The 24,563-nt window shown below is 40.3% G+C and overlaps 1 protein-coding gene across 4 annotated transcripts in view; it reads left to right on the top strand.

The window, feature by feature from the left end:
* LOC138767735 (interleukin-5 receptor subunit alpha-like) overlaps positions 1 to 23,564 on the top strand; it is a 64,568-nt gene extending 41,004 nt beyond the window's left edge. For 3 of the 4 annotated variants that reach the window (XM_069945458.1, XM_069945457.1, XM_069945460.1), the window contains 9 exons: positions 2,767 to 2,915; positions 4,467 to 4,623; positions 10,378 to 10,486; positions 10,582 to 10,760; positions 14,576 to 14,763; positions 19,488 to 19,632; positions 21,598 to 21,685; positions 22,454 to 22,550; positions 23,266 to 23,564. In XM_069945458.1, coding sequence (XP_069801559.1) covers positions 2,767 to 2,915; positions 4,467 to 4,623; positions 10,378 to 10,486; positions 10,582 to 10,760; positions 14,576 to 14,763; positions 19,488 to 19,632; positions 21,598 to 21,685; positions 22,454 to 22,550; positions 23,266 to 23,355 — 1,202 coding nt within the window. In that variant the 3' untranslated portion in view covers positions 23,356 to 23,564. The remainder of the gene's footprint in view (positions 1 to 2,766; positions 2,916 to 4,466; positions 4,624 to 10,377; positions 10,487 to 10,581; positions 10,761 to 14,575; positions 14,764 to 19,487; positions 19,633 to 21,597; positions 21,686 to 22,453; positions 22,551 to 23,265) is intronic. The other variant, XM_069945459.1, reaches the window with a different exon arrangement.
* Positions 23,565 to 24,563: the final 999 nt, after the last annotated feature.

The following is a 24,563-nucleotide window of genomic DNA, read 5'->3' on the forward strand; positions in this document are numbered from 1 at the left end:
AGGGCACTGCAAATGCTCCTGGCGCTCAGAAACTTCTTCAGAAAAATCATGCACTGAAAATGCCAATTGGCGCTCCCTTCCTTCTGAGCCCGGCTGTGTGCCCATACAGTGGATTATGCCCACATATGGGGTACCGTTCTACTCAGGAGAACCTGCGTTGCAGATTTTTGGGTGAACTTTCTCTCCTGTTCCTCGTGAAATTGAGAAATTTCAAACTAAAGGAATATATTATTGGAAAAATTTGCATCTTTCATTTTTACTGTCTACTTTTGAATACTTTCCTCTAATACCTCTGGGGTCAAAATGGTCACCACACCCCAAGATGAATTCTTTGAGGGGTGCACTTTCCAAAATGGGGTGATTTATGGAGGGATTTTACTCCGCTGGCGCTACAGTGGCACTGCAAACGCACCTGGCGCTCAGAAACTTCTTCAGCAAAATCTGCATTGAAAAAGCTAATTGGTGCTCCTTCCGTTCTGAGCCCTGCTGTGTGCCCATACAGTGGTTTATGCCCACATATGGGGTACCGTTTTACTCAGGAGAACCTGCATTACAAATTTTTGGGTACTTTTTTTCTCTTGTCCCTTGTGAAATTGAGAAATTTTAAACTAAACAAACATATTATTGGAAAAATTCGAGTTTTTCATTTTTACTGTCTAATTTTGAATACTTTCCTCTAATACCTGTGGGGTCAAAATGCTCATCCTACCCCAAGATGAATTCTTTGAGGGGTGTACTTTCCAAAATGGGGTGACTTTTGGGGGGGTTCTATTCTGCTGACACTACAAAATCTGCATTGGAAAAGCTAATTGGCGCTCCTTCCCTTCTGAGCCCCGCTGTGTGCCCATACAGTGGTTTACACACACATGTGGGGTACCGTTGTACAAATTACCGCGTTACAAATTTTGGGGTGCTTTTTCTCTCATGTTCCTTTTGAAAATGAGAAACTTTAATCGAAACGTATATATTATTGAAAAATTTAAATTTTCCATTTTTTTTTACGGCCTAATGGTAAATACTTTGCTCCAGCCCCTGTAGGGTTAAATGTGGTAATTTGCTGATACATTTCTAAGCCTTGTAACACCCTAACAAAGTAAAATATGTTTATGAAAGGAAGCCAGAATAAAGAAGACATATTGGTAATGTGACTTAGTAACTAATTTATGTGATACAACTTTCTTTTTTTAGAAGCAGAGAATTTCAAAGTTTATAAAATGCTATTTTTTTTTCATGATATTTTAATGTTTTTCACAAAAAACACACAAAGTAGTGACCAAATTTTGCCACTAATATAAAGTGCCATATGTGACAAAATAACAATCTCAGAATCGCTAGCATACGTTAAAGCATCACTGAGCTATAAGCACATAAAGTGAGACAGGTCAGATTTTTAAAAATGAGCCTGGTCATTAAGGCCCAAATAGGCTTAGTATTGAAGGGGTTTAGGAAGATTTAAATCAAACTTGTGCCCTTCATTGCACAGATGAATTAGAAAAATGAAAAAGACAAACAAAACAAACAAACAAAAAAACCTGAATGCTAACATATCTGTGTACAGAGAGGCATGAACTCCATAAACTTCAGTGGCCAGAACTTACAGTAGTCAGCCTATGTCTACATTTGGGTCTTCTTCCAGATGTATACAAATTTTGGCTCAGACTTAAAGACTTAAATTAGGAATACTCCAGGCAGATTGCTTCCTATTCCCCCTGTGTGTATAATGAACATGGGCTGGATTGTTAATACACCTGTGCAAAGCTCAAACAGCAGTAAATGTTCCTGGATCATTCCTAATAATGAGGAGGGTGGGGAGGAAGGACGGAGAGGTGGTGCCAGCCTAATGCATATACAAATGTAAGCCCCGGCCATTAGACACAGCGCTGCAGGATTAAAAGTTTTTATGACAATAACTGCATCCCCTGCGAACGGACCCCAGGACAGATCTTGGATTAAAAGCAGCTATCCGATGGTACAAGTGGTTTGGGCGGGACAGATTGTGGGTAAGGAGTCGCTTTAAAAGTGCAGAAAAAAAAAAGATTTTTCAGTCAGAGACTGAAAAGAGGCTTTTTTTCATGTACCCATGACATAGAGGGCATACATAATTTGAACAAGGCCTATACTGAAACCAAAGGTTTTATGGAATAGGCCAGCGATATTCAGGAAAATAAAATAAGGCAGTTAACTCCTTCTCTCCACAGTGGCTTTTGGCAAAGTTTATTTTTTTCTTCCACGTTCAAAGAAACAACTTTTTTTTTTGTTCTGACAAAGCAATATTAGGGCTTATGTATTTGAAGAAAAAATTGCACATTTTGATGGCACTTTTTTGTTTTAACCATATCCTGTAGCATTTGTAAGTTTTTCTTTTGGTTTCTGCAACTTTTAGGGTAATTCGGGATATGAGTCATATTGTATTGTGGTCTTGTAACATCAGTCTATAGGGAACTGTAAACAAGCAGAAAACATTGTTGTTTAGACAATATTGCGTAACGGTTCATAATTTAGCCTTATTCTTAAATACAGTGTAAAGATATTAAAACAGTTGGAGTAGGAACATCCTGAGTGAAATAATAACATTCATAATCACTGCTTTGTTAAGAACTATTAAGAACTCATCTCTATACCTTTTATAGTTAGCATTTAATAGCTGATCATGTTTCCTTTTACTGAAAATGAATCTAATGATATTAGGATCTCTTTGTATTTTTGTTGTAAACATTGTTAATACTATAATTATTACAATCATACTAATAATAACTTGTTTTTTAGTTACTCTTAAACAGCCCAACGTTACAGTATCAACCTTCGGCATCAATTCCGTCAATGTTTCCTGGAAAGCAGAAGAAATAGCTGAAAAAGGAAATTTAAGTGTTTGCTATAATTTTTCCTATCAATTAGGAATAAAGAAAGGCAAATGGGTAATATGACAAGCAATTTTTTTTCTATCGTCTGCATTCTTGTTAAAGTGTTATTTTCAACTTCTATCTTTGCATCTAGATTTAGAAAGCACATCCAGCACGCTTACACTTACGATCCCCATAAGGCCTTATACAAGAATAGCTGATCATGTTCTATTAGAATAAAACTGGCAGAATTCCGCCGACTCCGTTCAGAATCCCGCCTTCCTCAGTGTGTCAATGCAATGCCTTGCGTGCCTTAGCTCTCTGCTCAGAGAATTGACATGTCAATCCTTTGAGCAGAAATTGGAGGCACACAAGGCATCGCATTGACACACTAAGGCAGGCGGGATTCGCAGAGGGGGCTCAGCAGGGAATTTCACCTGTTTTACTCAGTGTGAAAAGACCCTTAGGGTACAAACCCACTTGACGTATTTGCTGCGTGAATCAGTCTTAAAAATAAGCAGGCAAAACACAGGTTGGCTTTATACGATTGTTCTGTGTTAAAATACGCAATTGAAGCAAGAAATATTTTTGAAGCAAGAAGCTTGTTGTTAGCAAAGCATCAGTTGTTAACAACCTGTGTGAAAAACGCATGTAGCTTCATGCTTCAAAAATACGCAATTGCGTATTTTAACACAGAACAATTGTATAAAGCCAACCTGCGTTTTGCCTGCTTATTTTTAAGACTGATTCACGCAGCAAATACGTCAAGTGGGTTTGTACCCTTAGGGCTCGTTCCCACTGAGGAAAGGTAGCGGAATTCCGCGACGGAATTGTCCGCCGCGGAATGCCGTTAGCCTCCCGCTCATAATGGGAGTCTATGGGAGGCGCGCGCTCCTGCCCTGTCCGCGCTGAAGAATGAACATGTTCATTCTTCAGCGCGGACAGGGCAGGAGCGCGCGCCTCCCATAGACTCCCATTATGAGCGGGAGGCTAACGGCATTCCGCGGCGGACAATTCCGTCGCGGAATTCCGCTACCTTTCCTCAGTGGGAACGAGCCCTTACAGATAATTAACTGTAGTCCCATATAAAACATATAGGGCTGCAATCAATGTTTAAAAAACAAAACTATACTTACCTTCCTTTCTCCCTCCCATGCCACTGCCACATAACCCTGTTCCCAATGCAACTTGTAGGGTAAAAAAATGCTAGGCAACCCCTTCAAGCTCAGCAAAGATGTCCCAAAGTTTCATTTTATCATATTTTGAGACCCTCCCAACCCCTATTAAATTGTACACCTCCATAGAGTAACCCCCGAAGAGTGCATTGTTAATATGATTAAGGGTGCGTTTACACAGACAGAATCTGACAGATTTTTAAAGCCAAAGCCAGGAACAGACTATAAAGAGAGATCAGGTCATAAAGGAAAGACTGAGATTTCTCTTTTCAAATCCATTCCTGGCTTGGGCTTCAATAATCGGCCAGATATATCTCTCTGCGTTAAGAGATATTCTTTATGTATACAATGACAGGTTAGTTAGATGTAAACTATCTTTCTACATCATTTAAAGGCTTAATTGAAAGAGACATTGACATTGATTTTGTGTTTTATCATAAACATTTTACAGTTTCTTTTCTTTAAGCAAAGATTGAAAACAAATAATCGCACATTTAACCTACGTATACATTCTAGACTGGTGGGCTCGGTTTCAAATGCACTTTGTGAATCAAACCACATAAAATTTCAAAGCGAACCTACAGAATTTGTTTACAATGCCCCACAAGGTGAGTTTTACATGCAATCGCCCAGATTTACTAAAACCATCCATATCAAATTTAGTGACTCCAAATCACTCAGTAACTTCAAATGATTTTTTTTTTTTTTTTTCAAATTAAAGAATTTTGATAAAGGTAAAATGTAATGCACAATGCACTTTTTTTTTTTTTTTTTTTGCTAATGGCAATCAATTGAAATTGTGTCTTCTGGTCGGGGTGCCTAATTTGGGTTTTCCCTTAGTGATTCATATACCTATTGTGGGTGCTTAATGTTTTTATATGTACTGGAATTGGTGTTTTTGGAATAAATTAAGGATCATGTTTTGGAATTATCAATCATTGAGGTGTGTGCACTTTTAACCCTTTGAGGACCAGGCCCAAAATGACCCAGTGGACCACGCAAATTTTGATCTTAGTGTTTTCATTTTTCCCTCCTCCCCTTCTAAGAACTCCAGAACATTTCAGTTTTCTATCTACAAGGCCATGTAAGGGCTTGTTTTTTACAGGAATAGTTGTACTGTGTAATGGCGCATTTCATTTTACCATAACATGTATGAAGGAATTCTAAAATTATTATTTATGAAGATATAAATAGGTGAAATCGTAAAAAAGAATGCAATATAATAACTTTTGGGGGGTTCCTGTGTCTACGTAATACACTATATGGTAACAGCGACATGGTACCATTATTCTATAGGTCAGTCCGAACACAACCATATGCAGGTTTACACAGATTCTCTAATGTTATATAATTTTTTTTTATAATGAAATCCTTTTTTTGGCAATTAATTATTAATAAAATGGGCCTATTGTGACGCTTATAATGGTTTTATTTTTACACCTACGGGGCTGTATGGGGTGTCATGTTTTCCGCCATGATCTCTAGTTCTTATTAGTACCATATCTGTGAAGATCGGACGTTTTGATCACTTTTTATTATTTTTTTTTATATATAATGTAACATAAAATCGTTAATCCGTGCACTTTTTCCCCTCTTTTCGCATACACCGTTCGCAATGACGCTTGTTATATTTTAATAGACAATTACGGACAATTACGCACGCTACGGTATATAATATGTTTATTTATTTATTTTTATATGTTTTATTTATATAATGGGGAAGGGGGGTGATTTTAACTTTTATTGGGGGAGGGGCTTTGGGGTAGTGTAATAATAATTTTTACTTTTTTTTTTTTACAGATTTGAAGTCCCTTTGGGGAACTTTTACTTGAGTGATTACAAACACTGATCATTGCTATGCTATAGGCATAGCATTGATCAGTGAGATAGGCGATCTGCTCATTGAGCCTGCCTGTGCAGGCTCAGTGAACAGATCGCCGATCGGACCGCACAGAGGAAGGTAAGAGACCTCTGGCGGTCCATTTTAACGATTGGGACCCCCGCAGTCACAGTGACAGGATACTCCCCCTGTCTTTTACACTTAAACACGGCCGCGGCGTTTAAGGAGTTAATGACACGCTGCAGCGCGATCACTGCAGCCTGTCATTAACGGTGAGGTGCCGGCTGCTCACTGCAGCCGGCCCCCACCTCCTATGAAGCTTCATAGCAGGAGAAACACCCAGGACGTCGTCCAGGGTTGTCTGGTGACAGACTTCCATGGCGTAACTGTACGTCCAGGGTCGTCTAGGGGTTAAAGTCCTTTTTTCTTGTTCATTGAGATTTATCAATGTGGTACAGGCTCGTTAATAAATCTGTTGCATCTGAATACTTTCTACTAGTTATTAATTTACTTAATGTGTGCTAGAATTTTAAGCCAGATTTTGACACAGTCATGCCCCTTTTACAGAGGCCACACTGACTTTTTTTAGACTCAGTGAAACAGTGTCTCTAAACCATGGGTCTCCAAACTGCGGCCCTCCAGCTGTTGCAAAACTACATTTCCCATCATGCCTGGACAGCCAAATCCAAATCTTTAGCTGCCCAGGCATGATGGGAGTTGTAGTTTCGCAACAGCTGGAGGGCCGCAGTTTGGAGACCCATGCTCTAAAGTGACGAAAAAGCATAATAAGGCTTCAATAATATATCTGTTTATACAAAACAGGTGATGATCATTATTTACTGCCATCATTATCAAACAACAGCCGTTTTTTTTTTTTGGCTAAAAAAGAGCCTAAATGTAGAGAATAGTCCACTGTGCTACAATTAGGACAGAATTCCTATATAGATACAATAGTACATCTGGCCCAACATCTTTTCTCTTTGACTTTGGTTCATGAAAAGATCAATATTCTTATGACAATAAATAATTGCATAAATAATAGAATCTCTTACATGGGAATAGTTAGGGCCAGTTTACACTGAGCAAAAATGGAAGAATTCCATGGCGGGGCTCTACACCGCAAAATCCTGCCATGCTCAGTGTCCTGCAGTGTCAAAATGGGAGGGCACGTGTTCTTCCGCTTCCTCCCCTCTCGGCTCAAAGAATTGACATGTTGATTCTTTGAGTGGGGAACATTCAGACAATGCAGGACACTGGGCAAGACTGGATCCCGCGGCAGAGCTCTCCGCTGTTTTTGCTCAGTGTGAACTGGCTCTTAAAGGTACTGTCCATATTTACTCTATTAACACATTTTCATTTGGTGTCTGCATACCGCAGACTACATGGTATTATGGCATTTTTTTTTTTCTTTTTTTACTGGATCCTGCTCTATAATATATTTTATAGCTCTGTGCTATTACATCCAGCAAAATAAATGCAAATCCTTATGGAAACCACCTGTGAGGAGTTAAAAAATGACACTGCTCATTAGGTGACTGGGGTCTATGGATATGTTTATTATATATGCCTTAATTAGGCTATGTTCACACATAGTATTTCCGTCAGTCTTTTTTTAACCAAAACCATGAGTGGGTTGAAAAAACAGAAACTGCGTAAATCTTTCCATTATAATTTTGGCCTGTTAGCTCCACTCTTAATTTTGGTAGAAAAAAGACTGACAGAAAAACTATGTGTGAACATAGCCATAGGCATATAGCATATAACTGAATATCTCAATGGAAGTCAAAGACATATTCCCTGAACAAGTTGCTGACACTAGTTTATTTGGGGTTTCAGAAGTGAAACCTGGCTCATGGTGAAACAACCACTTTATACACATAATTGTTCATATCCTGGTCCTTGCAGATCTACCTCCCCATAGGCACAAAATGGCCCACCTCACTCTGCATCGGCAAGTGGTGTAAGCCAATCTCTGCTCTATCATGGCTGCCAGGACCAGAATATGGCTATGTTCACACAACGTCAAAAATTTAGAAAAGGCGCCCGATTTCGCTATTTTAAAAAATGTCTGTTTAGCAGAGCTTTAACTGACTGCATTGAATGCATTGAATAACGGACGTTTTTCCCGCGGATGGCAAAATAATGAACATGATCATTATTTTCAGACGTCTTGTTAGGAATGTGACTTTGCGCTCTTCAGTCCGTGTCGGGCGGCCGAGGAAGCGCTGAGTTTCTGTCTGTGTTTGCACTGAATGAATTGTGTCTGAATTGTGCTTTACTTTTCCGCCACACCTGCCTTGCCTGTCAGACTTCTGGCAGTGCAAGGGTTACTGCACTTCTAGGTCTGTTCAGCTGAACTTGGTGCTGACATCAGGGCTGCTCCAATCAGCTGCTGGACCTAGTCTCTGATACTGGATAAAAAGCAGTCAGATCCTCATTTCCCTGCTGGATATTAGTTGTTACTAGTCCCAGCTCCCCTGCTCCTTTCCCAGCGTTCCCTGTCCCTTATACCCTTGCTATTGGTCTGCCCGTGTTCTGACCTCTTGCTTGACATCTGACTATCTGCTCTCTTTCTGATTTTGTACTGCATTGTCCGTTTGGTTTTGACTTGGCTAGCTGACTATCCTCCATTGTGTTTTGTTTGTCTGTCCACTGTCTACTCAGTGTAGGGACCGACTCCGTGGTTGTCTGCGACCGTTTAGGGTCGTCCGTGGCAAGTAGGCAGGGACATTGGTTGGGGCAAGTTTCCGGGTTCACTGTCTTGTCCTTGTCTCTCTAGCCTGACACGTCTTTTGCAAACAGTGGACATTTTTTATTAGTTGTTTACACACAGTTTTTCTTTTGTCACCGTTCTTTCTCCAATTTTACTATTAAATTCGATGGACTTTTCAATTAAGACACACCCAAAGGCCAACTAGTAACCCCAAACTGGAATAATGTATAAACACCAGTCATTGCACTAAGGGGAGGCCAGACAGCTAAATAACATGTTATTTTAGACTCAAAATAACGGACGTCATTTTAAACAGAGCTGAATAAACGTTGTGTGAACATAGCCTAAGGGTGATGAAAATGAAACATTACTGCAGAATTGAACAATAAAGTATATTCATTTCTATTTGGTCGCTTTTCATTACCAGGCACCAGAAAAACCCTCTTATCTTTGTTATTCTATCCTCTTTTATAAATGACTTGAATGATTTATTTATAAGAGTTTGTCTACTATAGAGGAATGACCTGGTATTGCGATGTGCTGCAGTTGTAGAAATACTTAAAGGACAAGTGCCATGAAAAACTTTTTCTCAGTAATTGAAGCACATTACAAAGTTATATAACTTTGTAATATGCCTCAATCACCTATCTGCCTCCCTTCCCTGTCTTTTTCCCCCCTCAACCCCCCAGCAGGAAGTGTAAGAAACTCACAGATACCTAATTACTGTCGTCACCAAGCTCTTCTCTCGGCTTCTTCTTGTGACGATGAGTCATCAGCAGGAGGGCGGCTCTAGCTCCTGTTACACCAGTCTCCCTCTCCCCTGCCTTGTTAGGTGACTCAGCTTGCTCAGCTCCGATTGGCTGAACAACTGCAAGCCATCATGTCACTTGCTTATCTTCTCTCCGACTGACTCCCAGCTTATAGGCAGCCTCCCCCCTCCCCTTATACTCTCTCCTGCTGCCGAGTGAGTGAAGGAGGCATGTCACTAGGGAAGATAAGCAAGTGACATGGACTCAGATGGCTTGCCGTTGTTCAGCCAATCGGAGCTGAGCAAGCTGAGTCACCTGACAAGGCAGGGGAGGGGGAGGGTGGTGTAACAGGAGCTAGAGCAGCCCTCCCACTCATCATCACAAGAAGAAGCCGAGAGAAGAGCTTGGTGATGACAGTAATTGGGTATCTGTGAGTTTCTTACACTTCCTGCTGGGGGGTTGAGGGGGGAAAAGACAGGGAAGGGAGGCAGATAGGTGATTGAAGCATATTACAAAGTTATATAACTTTGTAATGTGCTTCAATTACTGAGAAAAAGTTTTTCATCGCACTTGTCCTTTAACAATCCTAGTCTATTCCCCTAAACTTCATGCTATGAAGCCTTTGAAAGTTAAATCTTCCATTTGTATAGTAATTATTTTAAGTTTATGATCTTCACTAGAGATGAGTGAACCTGGAGCATGCTCCAGTCGATCCGAACCCGAACTTTCGGCATTTGATTAGCGGTGACTGCTGAACTTGGATAAAGCCCTAAGGCTATGTGGAAAACATGGATATAGTCATTGGCTGTATCCATGTTTTCCAGACAACCTTAGCGCTTTATCCAAGTTCAGCAGCCCCAGCTCATCAAATACCAAACATTCGGGTTCGGATCGACTCGAACCCGAACCCGGTTCGCTCATCTCTAATCTTCACTGATCATACTGTATATCAATATATGTTCCTGGGCTCCATTATCAGCCATTGTCTATGACAATTATTGAATTTATTATGAAATTGTCCCCCCTATTTGCTCGTAAAGATCTGCAATTGTTGTTTTAGTTTACATCAACAACGTGTCATGTGTGCTATTCAACATAACCAATCTAAACTGCTCCTGGAGCTTTAGAACAGATGCCCCGGACGACTCCAACTATTCTTTTGCATTGAGGTTCAGTATAACATTATAATATGGCATTATATTTTTCTATGACATCCTAAAAAAAAAAAAAAAAAAACTAAACAGTATATATTTGCTCTGTACAGGTTAAAATCAAAATGGTTGGCTTGTGAGCACTATTTATACAGACACAAAAAGAAGGTTGGCTGTTACATGCGAGATGTTTTTTCAGATAATAACAACAAGATGCTTTTGAATAAAATAAGGATTGGATTCTTCAGTGAGTCACATAATTTCTCAAAAACGTTCCGACCAGATGCCGTAGGTGAGATGCACTTGACCTGATTTTCTGCTATTTACAAGAATTTAACAATTCTTTCTGTATAAAAGCAAATCTCTCACTTTCTATCAATTAATCTATCCATGTATCTATCACTTTATAATACACATTGAGGCTATGTTCACACGACGTATCAGACTGACTGTTCCGTGACCCAGGCCGGGTCACGGAATGTCCGGTCTGTGCCTGGATGATCCGTCAGGCCTCGGGGCTCTGATGCGGGCCCATCAGCGCGCGCCTGCATCAGAGCTTCCCATAGCACACAGTCAATTCCGGCCGCAGAAAACTGTTCTGTCAGTTTTTTCCGGCGCCGCATGGGATCCCGGTTGGAGCATATACGATGTGCATATACGGCCGTAGTTTTACGCAGTGTGAACATAGCCTGAGGCTGGGTTCACACACAGTGTATTTTAGTCAGTATTCAGCCTACAAATGTTCAGTTATTATTGCCCTCATCTTTTTTAGCCTCTGGTGCCTTAATTCCAATGTTTTTTTTTTTTAAGATATAGGAATTTTATTTTTGGTTGATTATCTACACTTTTCCTTGAATAGACAGATGTATGGGAAGGTTACCGTATTTTTCGCTTTATAAGACGCACTTTTTTTCCTCCCAAAGTGGGAGGAAAAACCAAGTGCGTCCTATAAAGCAAAGACGGCTCCCAAGCAGTGCCGAGCACCGCATGGAAGCCGTCCCGCCCGCCCCCTGTATTGCCGCTCACTATGCATATGCATAGTGAGCGGCACTGAGCGATCCCCTGCGCCCGCCGAGCCCGCCCCTTCTATCGCCGCTCAGCTGAGCCGATCAGAAGTCCGGGAAAGTGCAATGAGCAGCACTTTCCTGGGCTCCTGATCGGCTAAGCGGCGATGGAGGGGGCGGGCAGAGTTGATCGCTGTCCTACTCACCTGTCCGCCGGCCCCAGCAGCTCTTCTTCCGACACTCTGGTCTCCCATCATCCTCCGGGCACAGGCAGCGGGGTACAGAGACGCTGCCTGTGTCCCGGAAGTGTTCTGCAGCGGCAGTCTCTCTGTCCCCCACTGCCTATGCCGGAGGATGACGGGAGACCGGAGTGTCGGGAGAAGAGCTGCTGGGGCCGGCGGACAGGTGAGTAGCCTGTTTGTTGTTTTACTGGTCACAGGGATGATTGGCTACCATGGAGGCATTGCATGGGGGCATTGGCTACCATGGGGGGCATTGTATGGGGGCATTGGCTACTATATGGGGGCATTGGCTACTGTATGGGGGCACTGTATGGGGGCATTGGCTACTATATGGGGGCATTGTATGGGGGCATTGGCTACTGTATGGGGCATTGGCTACTATATGGGGGCATTAGCTACTAAATGGGGGCATTGGCTACTATGGGGGGGCACTATATGGGAGCATTGGCTACTATGTGGGCACTATATGGGGGCATTGGCTACTATATGGGGGCATTGTATGGGGGCATTGGCTACTGTATGGGGCATTGGCTACTATATGGGGGCACTGTATGGGGGCATTAGCTACTAAATGGGGGCATTGGCTACTATGGGGGGGCACTATATGGGAGCATTGGCTACTATGTGGGCACTATATGGGGGCATTGGCTACTATGTGGGGCACTATATGGGGGCATTGGCTACTATGTGGGGCACTATATGGGGGGGATTGGCACCGATCACACTGCTGCTATCTCCAAACTGTGACAAGGAGCAAAATTTTTTTTTTCAATTTTTCTCCCCTAAAATCAGAGGCACGTCCTATAAAGCGAAAAATACGGTATTTCAAAAGGAGGTGTGAATGTCGTGTGAATAAGCTTAGGGTGTGTACGCCTGATTCAGATTCATGTTCACATTTAGGATTCTCGCCCCTCAGCCTCATATTCATATCCTCTAATCCTGACTCATGCCATTTCAGACTCATATTCACCACCTTTAGCCAAGAATTCACACCCTCTTTTAACCCATTCATGAATGAGGTCATTGGTGCCAGGATGTCCAGGTCAAATTAATGCAATGTTCCTCCCCACCTTCTAAGAGCCATAGCGCTTTTATTTTTCCACCTACAGGGCTGGTTGGGGTGTCATTTTTTGTGCCATGATCTCTAGTTTTTATTAATATCATATTGGTGTAAGAGAAAAATTTGGATTGCTTTTTATTCCTTTTTTTTTATATAATTTTTTTTTCTTTTTACGGTGCTTACCGTGCGGTAACAATAATGTAATATTTTAATAGATTGGATAATTCCTCATGCTATGATATGTAATATGTTTATTTATTTTTACATATATTTTTTTTTTATAATGGGCAAGAAGGTATTTTAAACTTTTATTGGGGGAGTTTATAAGGGTTTAAAAAAATAAAAAAACAACTTTATTTAATTATCCCCTTTTTAACACTTTTAGTGTTAAACATGTAGTCATTAGATTGCATATTCTGATCTATGCTATGCTATAGCATAGCATAGATCAGTACTATTGGTGTCTGTACATAGAGTCTGCCAGAGAGTAGATTCTTTTTACAGAACACCGATCTGACAGGACGGAGGTACAGTAAGTGTCTTACCCCTGTCTGTCGGTACAAGTGATTTGGTCCTGATCAGTCAGTGTTAGGGGCCTATTCCATAGAGCGATTATTGCTCCGTGGAATAGAGAGAACGATCAGCCGATGATCTTGTCATCGGCTGATCGTTAATTTAGGTTCAAACCAAAAATCATTGGTCGCCACCCGCGCATTGCTACGTGGAATAGCGGGAAATCAACGATTTCAAAACATCATACATTACCTGTCCATGCTGGATGTCTTCTCCTTCTCCCGGCCCTGCACGGCAGCATCAGCCTCGGAGCGGCCTGTCTGAGCTGACAGAGCGCTCAGCCAATCACTGGCCAGGACCACCGGGGCCAGTGATTGGCTGAGCATTCTGTCAGTTCAGTCAGGCCGATCCGAAGCTGATGCTGCCGTGCGGGGCCGTGAGAAGGAGAAGACCTGCAGCATGGACAGGTAATGTATGAAGTAAGGGCTGCAAGGACATCGGTAACTATGTCCCTGCAGCCCTCTCTAACGATTGTCGGGCTGTGGAATAGGCCCGGTAAATGATCTAGCAGATCAATGCTCGTTTACATCGTTTATCGGGCCCTGCTTGGCCTGTGGAATAGGACCCTTAGGTGCTCCACCTGTCACTGACTTCCTCAAAACACCTTCCTTAAGGTACAAAAACACATACTTGGTCTATGTTTCTACTAGGACATAGCCTAAGAGTGGTGCAATGCATAAAAGAAAATTATCCCGAATTCTGGGCACATTTGCAAAAGTAAATCTTCCTCAATGAGTTTAACATCTCTAACTAGAATAGTTTAAAGGGGTTTTTCACTTAAAAGTTGTGGACTTGTAATTCACTTTTATTTAAAAATCTCAAGTCTTCCCATACTTTTCAGCTGCTGCATGCCCTGCAGGAAGTAGTGTATTTTCAGTCTGAGTGCTCTCTGCTGACATCCCTGCTGAGCAGGAGGGGTTTTCTATGGGAAATTTCTGCAGGACAGTTGGCAGAGGTGGCAGCAGAGAGTAATTTATCAGACTGAAAAGAAAACAACATTTCAACTTGAGATTTTTAAATAGAAGTAATCTACAAATAAATGTAACTCTGAAACCAGTTGATTTGAAAGAAAAAGATTTTTCCTGGATAATCCCTTTAATATTTCCTCTCTTACGCTGAACCTATTTGAACAGAGCTTATGTGAGGGTACCAAAAATACTTAAGCAGCATCTTATAGTCTTCATACGTGATAAGAAAAACAAACCAATCTATAATATGTTGATTGTAGAAATTCTTACCCCTCCAAGAAAAATTGTGGTCGTATCTGAAAATGAGAATACATCAATAAAATGGTTTCCACCAGCAAGTATAGCAATTCAAGATGGACTTGAAGATGGATCAACATATGATTATGGAGAGGACGATTTTGTATATGAAATAAGAGTTATAGAGAACGAGTCAAAAATGATATTCAGGGTAAGTACATGCAGATTACTATATGCCTATATTATATATTTCCTACATAATATTCTACAGACTCTTAGGTTCCATAATCAGTTCAAAAAATTTAAATTTTTTTTACACACCCTGTTTTACTTTTTGGTTGATTATCAGAGATGAGCGAGTATTAAAATGCTCGGGTGCTCGATACTCGAGACAAATATTTCCTGATGCTCGTGTGCGCGTTTTGAGTAATGAACCCCATTGAAGTCAATGGTAAACTCAAGCATTTTTACAGGGGACCAAAGCTCTGCACAGGGAAGGTTGCCTGAAAACCTCAGAAAATGATAGAAACAACATGGAAATGGACAGGAAACAGCAGGGGCACCATGTGCGCAGGACACAGCATAGTGAGGATAAGTAAAGCTGAACTACAGATCCCAGCCAGCCAAGAGAATGTCAGCAACAGGACAAATTGACTGTTGACAGCTGCACTACAAGTTCAAGTCAGCAGCCAAGAGTAGCAGAAAAAAAAAATGTTTTAAAAATTTTAAGCCCTTAGAAGGACTGTTGGGTTCTTCGTGTTGTATTCCTGCCTAACCACACACTAATTCCCTGCCTAACACTCTCCCTGACAGACAGCAGCTCTCTCCCTAATCTCTTCCAGCCTGAATCTGACGCGAGCACCAGGGGACCTGATTCTTATATGCCCAGGTCCTCAGATCTGGCCAGCCAATAGCTGCTATCGACATGCAGGGTTTCCACGTGATGCTACGAGCTTCCAAAGAGTCTCCTGCATGATGATTGGCTGAAAAAAAGCCGCCAAACATGCAGGAAGAGGAATATGCCATTGTCTCGAGTATCGAATGTTTGGCGAGTTCGCTCATCATTATTAATCAGCCAGATATCTCAGGAACCCTTTAACTCATTAACAGAGTTATTGGCGAGGCAAAAAAGTAAGCACTATTGGAAACAGGGCACCAGAGGCCACGAAATTATATAACAACTATTTTGCTTTAGTAGCAGATGCTGAGAAAATGTAATTATAATTTTGTATTATATAATTTTTTAAAATGTAATTTAGTCTGGTCTGGTAGGTGCTCTCACTAAATGATAGGCTTTTCATGTGAGCATGCATTCACAACTAGCTGTCAATCACTGCTTAGGACTGCCCACTAATCTCCTGTTATTTATCTCAGTCTTCTGTGTGGGACAGCAAATTCCAAGGTTAATATAGTATATATCCTCTTTACCCACATAATGGGTTCATACAGATGAGCACTTTCTTAACTTATCACTAAACTCATCATATTCCGAGATGTAGTGGTGTGAGATTACCAGTTTTTCACAACAATGTGATTTCCTAACACTCTGTTACAAGATGTTAATGTAATAATACCCAGAGATATGTAAACTAGGCCTTTTGAGTATTCTGTTGGCATTGTGTATTCACCTCGAATTAGAATCCTTAACCTAATCACCCAAATTTGTTTTTAGTGATTAGAGTCAGATACTAAAATGTGTTTTTTTTTCTTCTTCAAAATAGTTTTTTATTTGATTCTTTGTGCAATACTAAAAGGTCAGCCTCATGGACATAGGCACAAGAGACTGTATCAGGCCCTATTCTCTAGAATGGGAGTGTTTTCTAGGCATGCTTTGTGACCTGGGTTAAGGTCATCCTATGGGGGGGGTGCAACTGGAACACAATGCGCAACTAAAAGACAAATTTACCTTGTAAAGATCCTGTGTTATGGAAGACAGCTGGAAAGTCATCTTCAAAGAGCAAAAGTTTCAGCTTAGTTTTAGGCTTAGTGGTCAGAATGAAAACAAGATTTCAGGAATATTTCTATATATAATATTTTATGATATTGGATGGAAATGGTTTAATTTGTAAAAAAAATTTACAAATCGAATACAAAAAAATCTCATTAAATCAACCAAACTACAGTTTGGCACTGGCTGCAAGTTTAAAAGTAGTTTTTTAGGACAATAACTGCATCACCTGCCGAACGGACCCCAGGACAGATCTTGGATTAAAAGCAGCTTTCTGAAGGTACAAGTGGTTTGGGGGGGGGGGGGGGGGGGTCAGATTGTGGGTACAGAGTCACTTTAAGGTAGACACTCTGTTCACTGCTCCCAGTAACTTCGTATAATTCACACTCAACATTTAGTGAATCTGGCTATATACAGGGTGAGGGGGGTGATTAATATGGATAATCCCTTACTCCTACCAAATGACAGTACTGTAAGATGTTATGTGCGGCCGCCATCTTAGCCGCCATGTTAAGCAAATTTAGAATGAATGGCTTTGAATTTGCTTAGTAGAATGAAGCAAATTGAAAGCGCAATTCACAGAGAAACTTGATTCGCCAGTTAATATACATAATATTAGAACTTTATTTTGCAGTTTTTTTAAAGTCTTTATAATAGTTTTTCTAGTTTTTTTTTTAAATAAAACACCTGGCTGTCACCATAAAAAAATTTTTTTGACATGTAAAAAGTTTTGATAGATCAGGTACTGAGACCTTGATCTGCATTTAGTCGAAATGACAGCAGGAGTACAGACTCCTGCTATTAGTCAGATCCGACAGGCAGCTGGGGAGTGAAGCAATCTCAAAGAGTACCTGTCATTATAAATAACTTTTGCCTCTGTTGGAGACACTTGTGCCGAAAATACAGTCTTTTGCAGGAGCAGGCACCTGGTCAGAAAAGGCATATCAAAAGTTTTTGATCACAGCTTACCAAAACAGAAATACAAAGACACAGCCAGAAGAGAATGCAGCAAGTGCAATCCACTCTTTGGCCACTCACTAATTCTGACACTTTATCCTTTTAAACTATATGGGGTTAAAGTGTTTGATTTAGTAGGCAGCCGGGTCTCAGCATCAATAACTCACGAGCCTGGTGATCTCTTTTGCGATAGAGGACAGTGGAGAAAAAATGCAGTTGATTTTTGGTGCAACAAAGGCCATACCTTGAACTTCTGTTCTCCACATAAGAACAAATCAAAAGACTTAATTTACATAACAGTCACTGGGGGAAACACATAGACAAACATAATATACTAATAAATATAGTATCCCAGGGGCGTCAGGTGAGAATACTTGCTAGAAGAGATCACAGAGTGCCATATCCAGACACACAAGCCCCGAGCTTGGACATCCAGGTGTAGGTAATCCCCTCAAGTTTACCCAATGAGATCAAGCAAGGTTCAGTGTGGTACTTTGACCTTACTTGCTCTTTGCCAACCACTGGGGTTAATTGTGGTCAGTTGATGGACTTTGTGAGAAAACTTTTGTAGAATGTTGTCATCCCAGACATAGACAAGTTGTGGACCCCTTAATGGTAGTTACCCCTCTTAGAGTTTAGAAGGCCATCCTCTGTTGGAGACACTTGTGCCGAAAATACAGTCTTTTGCAGGAGCAGGCACCTGGTCAGAAAAGCCAGGCCTTGAGTTAAATGCTCTTGTACAACAGACTTATCAGGAACTTTTTTTAAGACTAACCATCAAGAACCAGACTACCTAAACCAGTGTTGGCTAATCTAGACACTCCAGCTGTTGTAAAACTACAATTCCCATCATTCCTGAGCAACCAAAGATATGGCTTTGGCTGCCCAGGCATGATGGGAATTGTCGTTTTACAACAGCTGAAGTGTCAAGGTTAGCCATCACTGACCTAAACACTTTCCTATTTAAGGGCTAAAACTGGGCTAATCCATCATTGGTGGAGGAACACCTGAGGTGCTATGACACCCCATTGGTGGGAACCTTCTAGAACAGGCATGTGATCAGCCAGGAGAGTGGGACTTGTCTGATAATCATACTCTTGCACCCAAAATAGCATACATATAAAATACATTAACCCCCAATAGACTTCAATGTTCCGGCTTTTACAGCATATAAATACTCTCTAGCTGCATCTTGTGGCCAAAATGAATACTACAGTTCTGAAAAATACAATACAGCAGAACATAGGAACCTTAACAAAATGCCCCAGTGTCGATTTACAATATACAGAAACTTAGCAGTGGCACACTCATTACTAGACTCTGTGTGTGTGTGTGTGTGTTTGTGTATATATATATATATAAACTTTTCAATGTAATAAAAGAGTATTGTAGGTAATTATTGGTGGGGGCTGTAACCAATCTTGTGACAGTATATTACGAAAACATGTAATAGTGAAAAGCTAAAGCTGATCTCATTTATTGCAGGAAGTGTGGAGTTTACAGATAACTCAGGAAAGGATACAACTGTAAAAATTCTGTTTTACTTCTTTTGCAAAAAATAAATAAAATAAAAAAAGAAAATTGTAAATTGTCACTGCATTTCAAAAACCATAATCCTTTTTTTCCAGTCAACTATTTTTTTTTCTAACTTATCCACTTGACTATGCAATTCTTTTTTTGCCAATTTTTAAAATCCATTGCAATACTTCTGTATTATGTCAATCTAAGAAAACTAACAGGCATCCTATTAGACCCTGCCGCTTACAACCTCTTTCATTAAACTTGTGGCTGCAGTGAAAACCCATCAGCACCCCTCTATCATGTCTTGGGGATGTTAATGGGGTTATATGGCAATGATTAGCTAGCTGAATAAAGCGCAAGAAATGTACAGGTATGGCGCATGGCAGAAAGGGATTAAAATTAGTGTCAGCAGACATTCATTAATAAGGAGAGTGTGTCTATAGAGAAATACTGTACATCAATGAGAAGAAGTAGACATTGCTAAATATATTATTTTTCCAATATCACAGGAAACAAATGACATTAAAAGAGAAGAACAAAAATTCACAGATCTGGCAAAGGATAAAAAATATTATATTCAAATAAGAGCAAAGCACAATAATGATTATAGCAAATTATGGGGAGAATGGAGTAAGCCAGTATACATTAACAAAGGTACTTTATGTTTTATTTAAAAAAATGTATTGCAGATTCCAAAATAGAAGACAAATCATATTTCTGCAGTTATTGTCCTTACCAACAGTGTAAATAAGCCCATGGCTAAATGGGACTCATCAGGATTCTGAGCATAGCTTGTATCTCAGCACTAAAACTAGCAAAAAAGGTAAGGAGGGGAATCCTGATGACTAGCCCTATCTAGCCATGTGCTTGTTTATTATTTCCTTCCTTCCCTGTCCCCAATGTATCCTAACAACTCATGTTATCAAACAAAAAGGGGATAATCATGGGGGAAGATGTGCATTATATGGTGTGTGTCCTTGTGGCCACCCAGTGGTGATGATGTGCATTGCAGTCTCTTGTAGGTCTTAATCACTTTCTGTTATTGCATTAAATTTGTATCTGAATAATTTGGAATTCTTAACTAAATTTAAGTAAAGGTAAGGGTGGACATGTGTATTTCTGGAACTCACTTAAAAGCAGTAGTTTAAATACTACATGCTACAATTTCATGTTTATGTGATCATTGGGTGAAAATTGAAGATTTGAAGAGAAAACTTGTCAGTACAATTGAAAACAACTCAGGCTATGGCTAGAACAAATGTTACTCTAAATGGTAATTTGTTCACATTTGAGAAGCCTTATTATGAATGGTTACATTTATGTATTTAGGGAATGTCATGGGAATAAGAATTATCAAACTATTTTAAACAGGGGTGGACAAATGTTTATGGTATGAAGTCTACTTTGTAATGAGCCAGAGCAGATATTGAACTGATCTGCTCACGCTAGGAATGAAAGAAGGGACATACAATGTACTGTAGCTAGGAACACTGTGATGAGGTTGCTGTACTGTCGCTAGGAACACTGTGATGAGGTTGCTGTACTGTGGCTAGGAACACTGTAATAAGGTTACTGTACTGTGGCTAGGAACACTGTGATGAGGTTACTGTACTGTGGCTAGGAACAGTGTGATGAGGTTGCTGTACTGTGGCTAGGAACACTGTGATGAGGTTGCTGTACTGTGGCTAGGAACACTGTAATGAGGTTACTGTACTGTGGCTAGGAACACTGTGATGAGGTTACTGTACTGTGGCTAGGAACACTGTGATGAGGTTACTGTACTGTGGCTAGGAACAGTGTGATAAGGTTACTGTACTGTGGCTAGGAACACTGTGATGGGGTTACTGTACTGTGGCTAGGAACACTGTGATGAGGTTGCTGTACTGTGGCTTGCACTGGCTGTAAAAAAAAGTGTAACTAAGACAAAAAAGCCTGGCAATCTCGCACAGCCTAAACCAGCCACAAGTCAGCAGTGATCCTAGTTCTCCTCTTCCTTGTGATGCTGATGGTGTTGCTCTGTAGCTATTGCATGGACATTGGGGCATTCACACAGTCTGATAATGTCAGTTTTACACTGGTGGTTACAGTCACCTGTGAGAGATACTTCTTTGGGCTGCAGGCATATCTTCCTTCATATTGCATATGTAGTGTACTGGCTCCTGGCTTCTCCTTCTGGTTCTGATTCCTTCCTGCTTCTGACTCTGGTATTGTTTCTGAATTATTTCACTTCTGTTACTTCCTGGTTCTGACCTTGGTTTTGGTTATTGACTATGTTTTTTTTTCTAATTCTGCTATTGATGTGCATGTTTAGTTCTGACTGGCTGACTATTCTTCATTTCCTAATACTTGTCCAATTGGGGGCTATCACCTAGGGTGAATACTCTAAGTAGGTAAGGGTAGTGGTTTGGGTGAAGAGACTTGTCAATGAAGCTCAGCAGGGTGGGGAAAACTGGCAAAGGCCACTCAGATGACTTCTTACCCCATTTGCCAGGTTTAGGCTTCATAAAGCACTCAACAGACTTTTAAAGCTTAACATTATTCAATAGATTTAATTATAGTCAAGCTTTATATTTTAATATTGTAACTTTAATAACAATATTTATTTTATTTTCTTCTTAGACCTAGAATATGATGTCTTTCCAGAATGGATTCTAGTTGTGATTGTACCAACCTTGTTTGCTGCTCTTTGTTTCTACTTATGCAAAAGGTAAATAATTTTTCCTTCATTGGCTCTAAAAAATAAAAAAAATCTTTTTCCAACTTTCTAAGAGTAAGGGCCCTATTCCCCCGGACGATTATCGTTCAGATTATCGTTAAATCGTTCAAATCTAAACGATAATCGTTCGGTTGAAATGCAGTTAACGATTAACGACCGAACGATAAATCGTTGATCGCTTTATAAGACCTGGACCTATTTTTATCGTTGCTCGTTCGCAAAACGTTCACAAATCGTTCGCATTGAATAAGACATCGTTCGGTCGTTCGCAAGAGAAACGAACGCAATAGCGAATAAATAGCGAAGAAAATTGATCGCAATTACGATCATAAGTAACGATTAGCGTTCCATGGAAATGACTGAACGTTTTCAGGTCTTTCGCAATAGCGGTCGTTTGAGATCGTTAACGATTATGCAAATGATAATTGTCTGGTGGAATAGGGCCCTAAGAGCTGCTAATCTTGGGCAGTGGTGTCTGGTAAAGAATGAATGGTGGAGTTTTTCTAGGAGATGTTTTTTCAGGATTTTTGCAAATTCCATATAACACAGAAGCTTATTGGCTGTGGTGCTGGGTTCAATTCGACAAAAGCTGACCAGTTGGCATGCTCTATGACTACACTCAGTTATTATTGTTATTATTGTTTCTGTATTCTTTTTTTTTTATAGTAACATACAGTTGAAAATATCTAGTAACTATACATCTAGTAACTATATTAGTTTTTTTTTTTTGCATAAATGCAACTTATTCTTGTTTTTCAGATATCTAAAAATACTGCTTGCTACACAAATTCCACATCCACCTCAAAAAATAAAAAATTGGTTGCATATGGATGGATCAAATGATATAAGACTGCAGGTAAATTGTCATTAAAATTCAGAAAAATCCTAAATTATGTATTTCTATTAACATTAAAGGGGTTGTCTGGCTTGGATCCCTTTTCTTGAGAGGGGGGGGGGGATGTTTTGATTCCTGTTAGGCTAAATTAAAACCCATAGATTTTGTCACAGGGGTCATCACCTGAACTACAAGGCTTTCTATGTCTTGGTGGTCCCACTAAGGGTCCGTTTACACACACAGATTATCTGACAGATATCTAACAGATTTTTACATCTAAAGCCAGGAATGGACTATAAACTGGGAACAGGTAATAACGGAAAGACTGAGATTTCTCTTTTTTTCAAATCCATTTCTGGCTTTGGCTTCAAATCTTTGGCAGATAATCTGTCAGATAATCTTTCTGTGTAAATAGACCTTTATTAGGATCTCTTCCCTTTGGAGGAGATAATGATTGGCATGATAATCCTTAGTCATTTCTGTATCCTCTTTAAAGGGTCAAAAAGTAAAAAAAAGCAGAAGAGAAACCAGAGACCTGTAGTGTACTCTGTCATACAAGCATCACGCTGCTAAGTAATGTGTTTGAACACATTTCATAAATAATGTTTAAATGTCTTTCTTTCTATATAGAATTATATATTATAAAGAAATTAGAATTATATATATGTGTGTATATATATATATATATATATAATAATATATTATTAACATTTTTGTTTTTTTTCACCTTTTTTAGGCAAATATTGCTATACAAAATGAACAGACCGTACCCCTGACTGATATAGAGATTGTAACAGCTACTAGAGACTGCGATGAGAAACCTTAATGTACATTCAATACTATAAAGGGGGTCTCAGCGTCTCGCAAGTCATCGATGCAGAGTGAAAAATTGAGATACTTGGAAAAAAAAATTATTGTAACAAATCTGACACATCTGTGCCTACAAAGCCCTATATGCAGCAAGCTGTGATGGACTGTGTTCTGATTCCTTTCTATCATAGACGGCAATAAAGCGACTCTGTACCCACAATCTGTACCCCCCAAACCACTTGTACCTTCGGATAGCGGCTTTTGATCCAAGATCTGTCCTGGGGTCCGTTCGGCAGGTGATACAGTTATTGTCCTAAAAAACAACCTTTAAACTTGCAGCCATGTGTCAAATGGCCGTGGCCTAGAGTATCTGTGCCATAACCTTACACCACCCCTCCGTCCCACCTCCCCACCCTCTTCATCATTAGGAATGCCACTGGCAGGATTTTTCCTATTCCTCTGCAGTGAACACAGGTAATGAATAGGAGAATACTTGCCTGGGGCATTGCTTATGATGAAGAGGGTGGGGAGGAGGGACAGAGAGGTTGTAACAGCCTAATGCACACACACTCTAGGCCACGCCAGTTTGACACAGGGCTGCAAGTTTAAAAGTTGTTTTTTAGGACAATAACTGCATCACCTGCCGAACGGACCCCAGGACAGATCTTGGATTAAAAGCAGCTATCTGATGGTACAAGAGGTTTGAGGTGGTCAGATTGTTGGTTCAGAGTCACTTTAAAGGGATTCTCCAATTAAAACTAACTTGTCCCCTATTCACAGGATAGAGGACACGTAAGAGATTGTGTGTGTGTGTGTGTGTGGGGGGGGGGGGGGGGGGGGGGGTAGTCCGACCTCAATGCCCCCCAGAGATTTTTAGATCACCCCCTGGCTCCTTTGTTTTGAATACAGCCACTGCTCTATTCATTCTTTATGGAACTATCGGAAAGAACCGAATGCTGTACTTTGCTCTCTCTGGTGGTTTAATACAGAATGAACAAAGCTGCCGGTGTATTCAAAACAAAGTTTCTGGAGATCACTGGGGGGCATGGAAGTTGGACAATCTCTTACCTGTCCCCTATCTTATTAGAAAGATGTTAGTTTAGTTTAAAGGGGTAGTGCGGCGGTAAACAATTATTCACAGAATAACACACATTACAAAGTTATACAACTTTGTAATGTATGTTATGTCTGTGAATGGCCCCCTTCCCCGTGTCCCACCACCCC

This window comes from Dendropsophus ebraccatus, chromosome 11 (genome assembly GCF_027789765.1).
Source record: "Dendropsophus ebraccatus isolate aDenEbr1 chromosome 11, aDenEbr1.pat, whole genome shotgun sequence".
Lineage (NCBI taxonomy): Eukaryota > Metazoa > Chordata > Amphibia > Anura > Hylidae > Dendropsophus > Dendropsophus ebraccatus.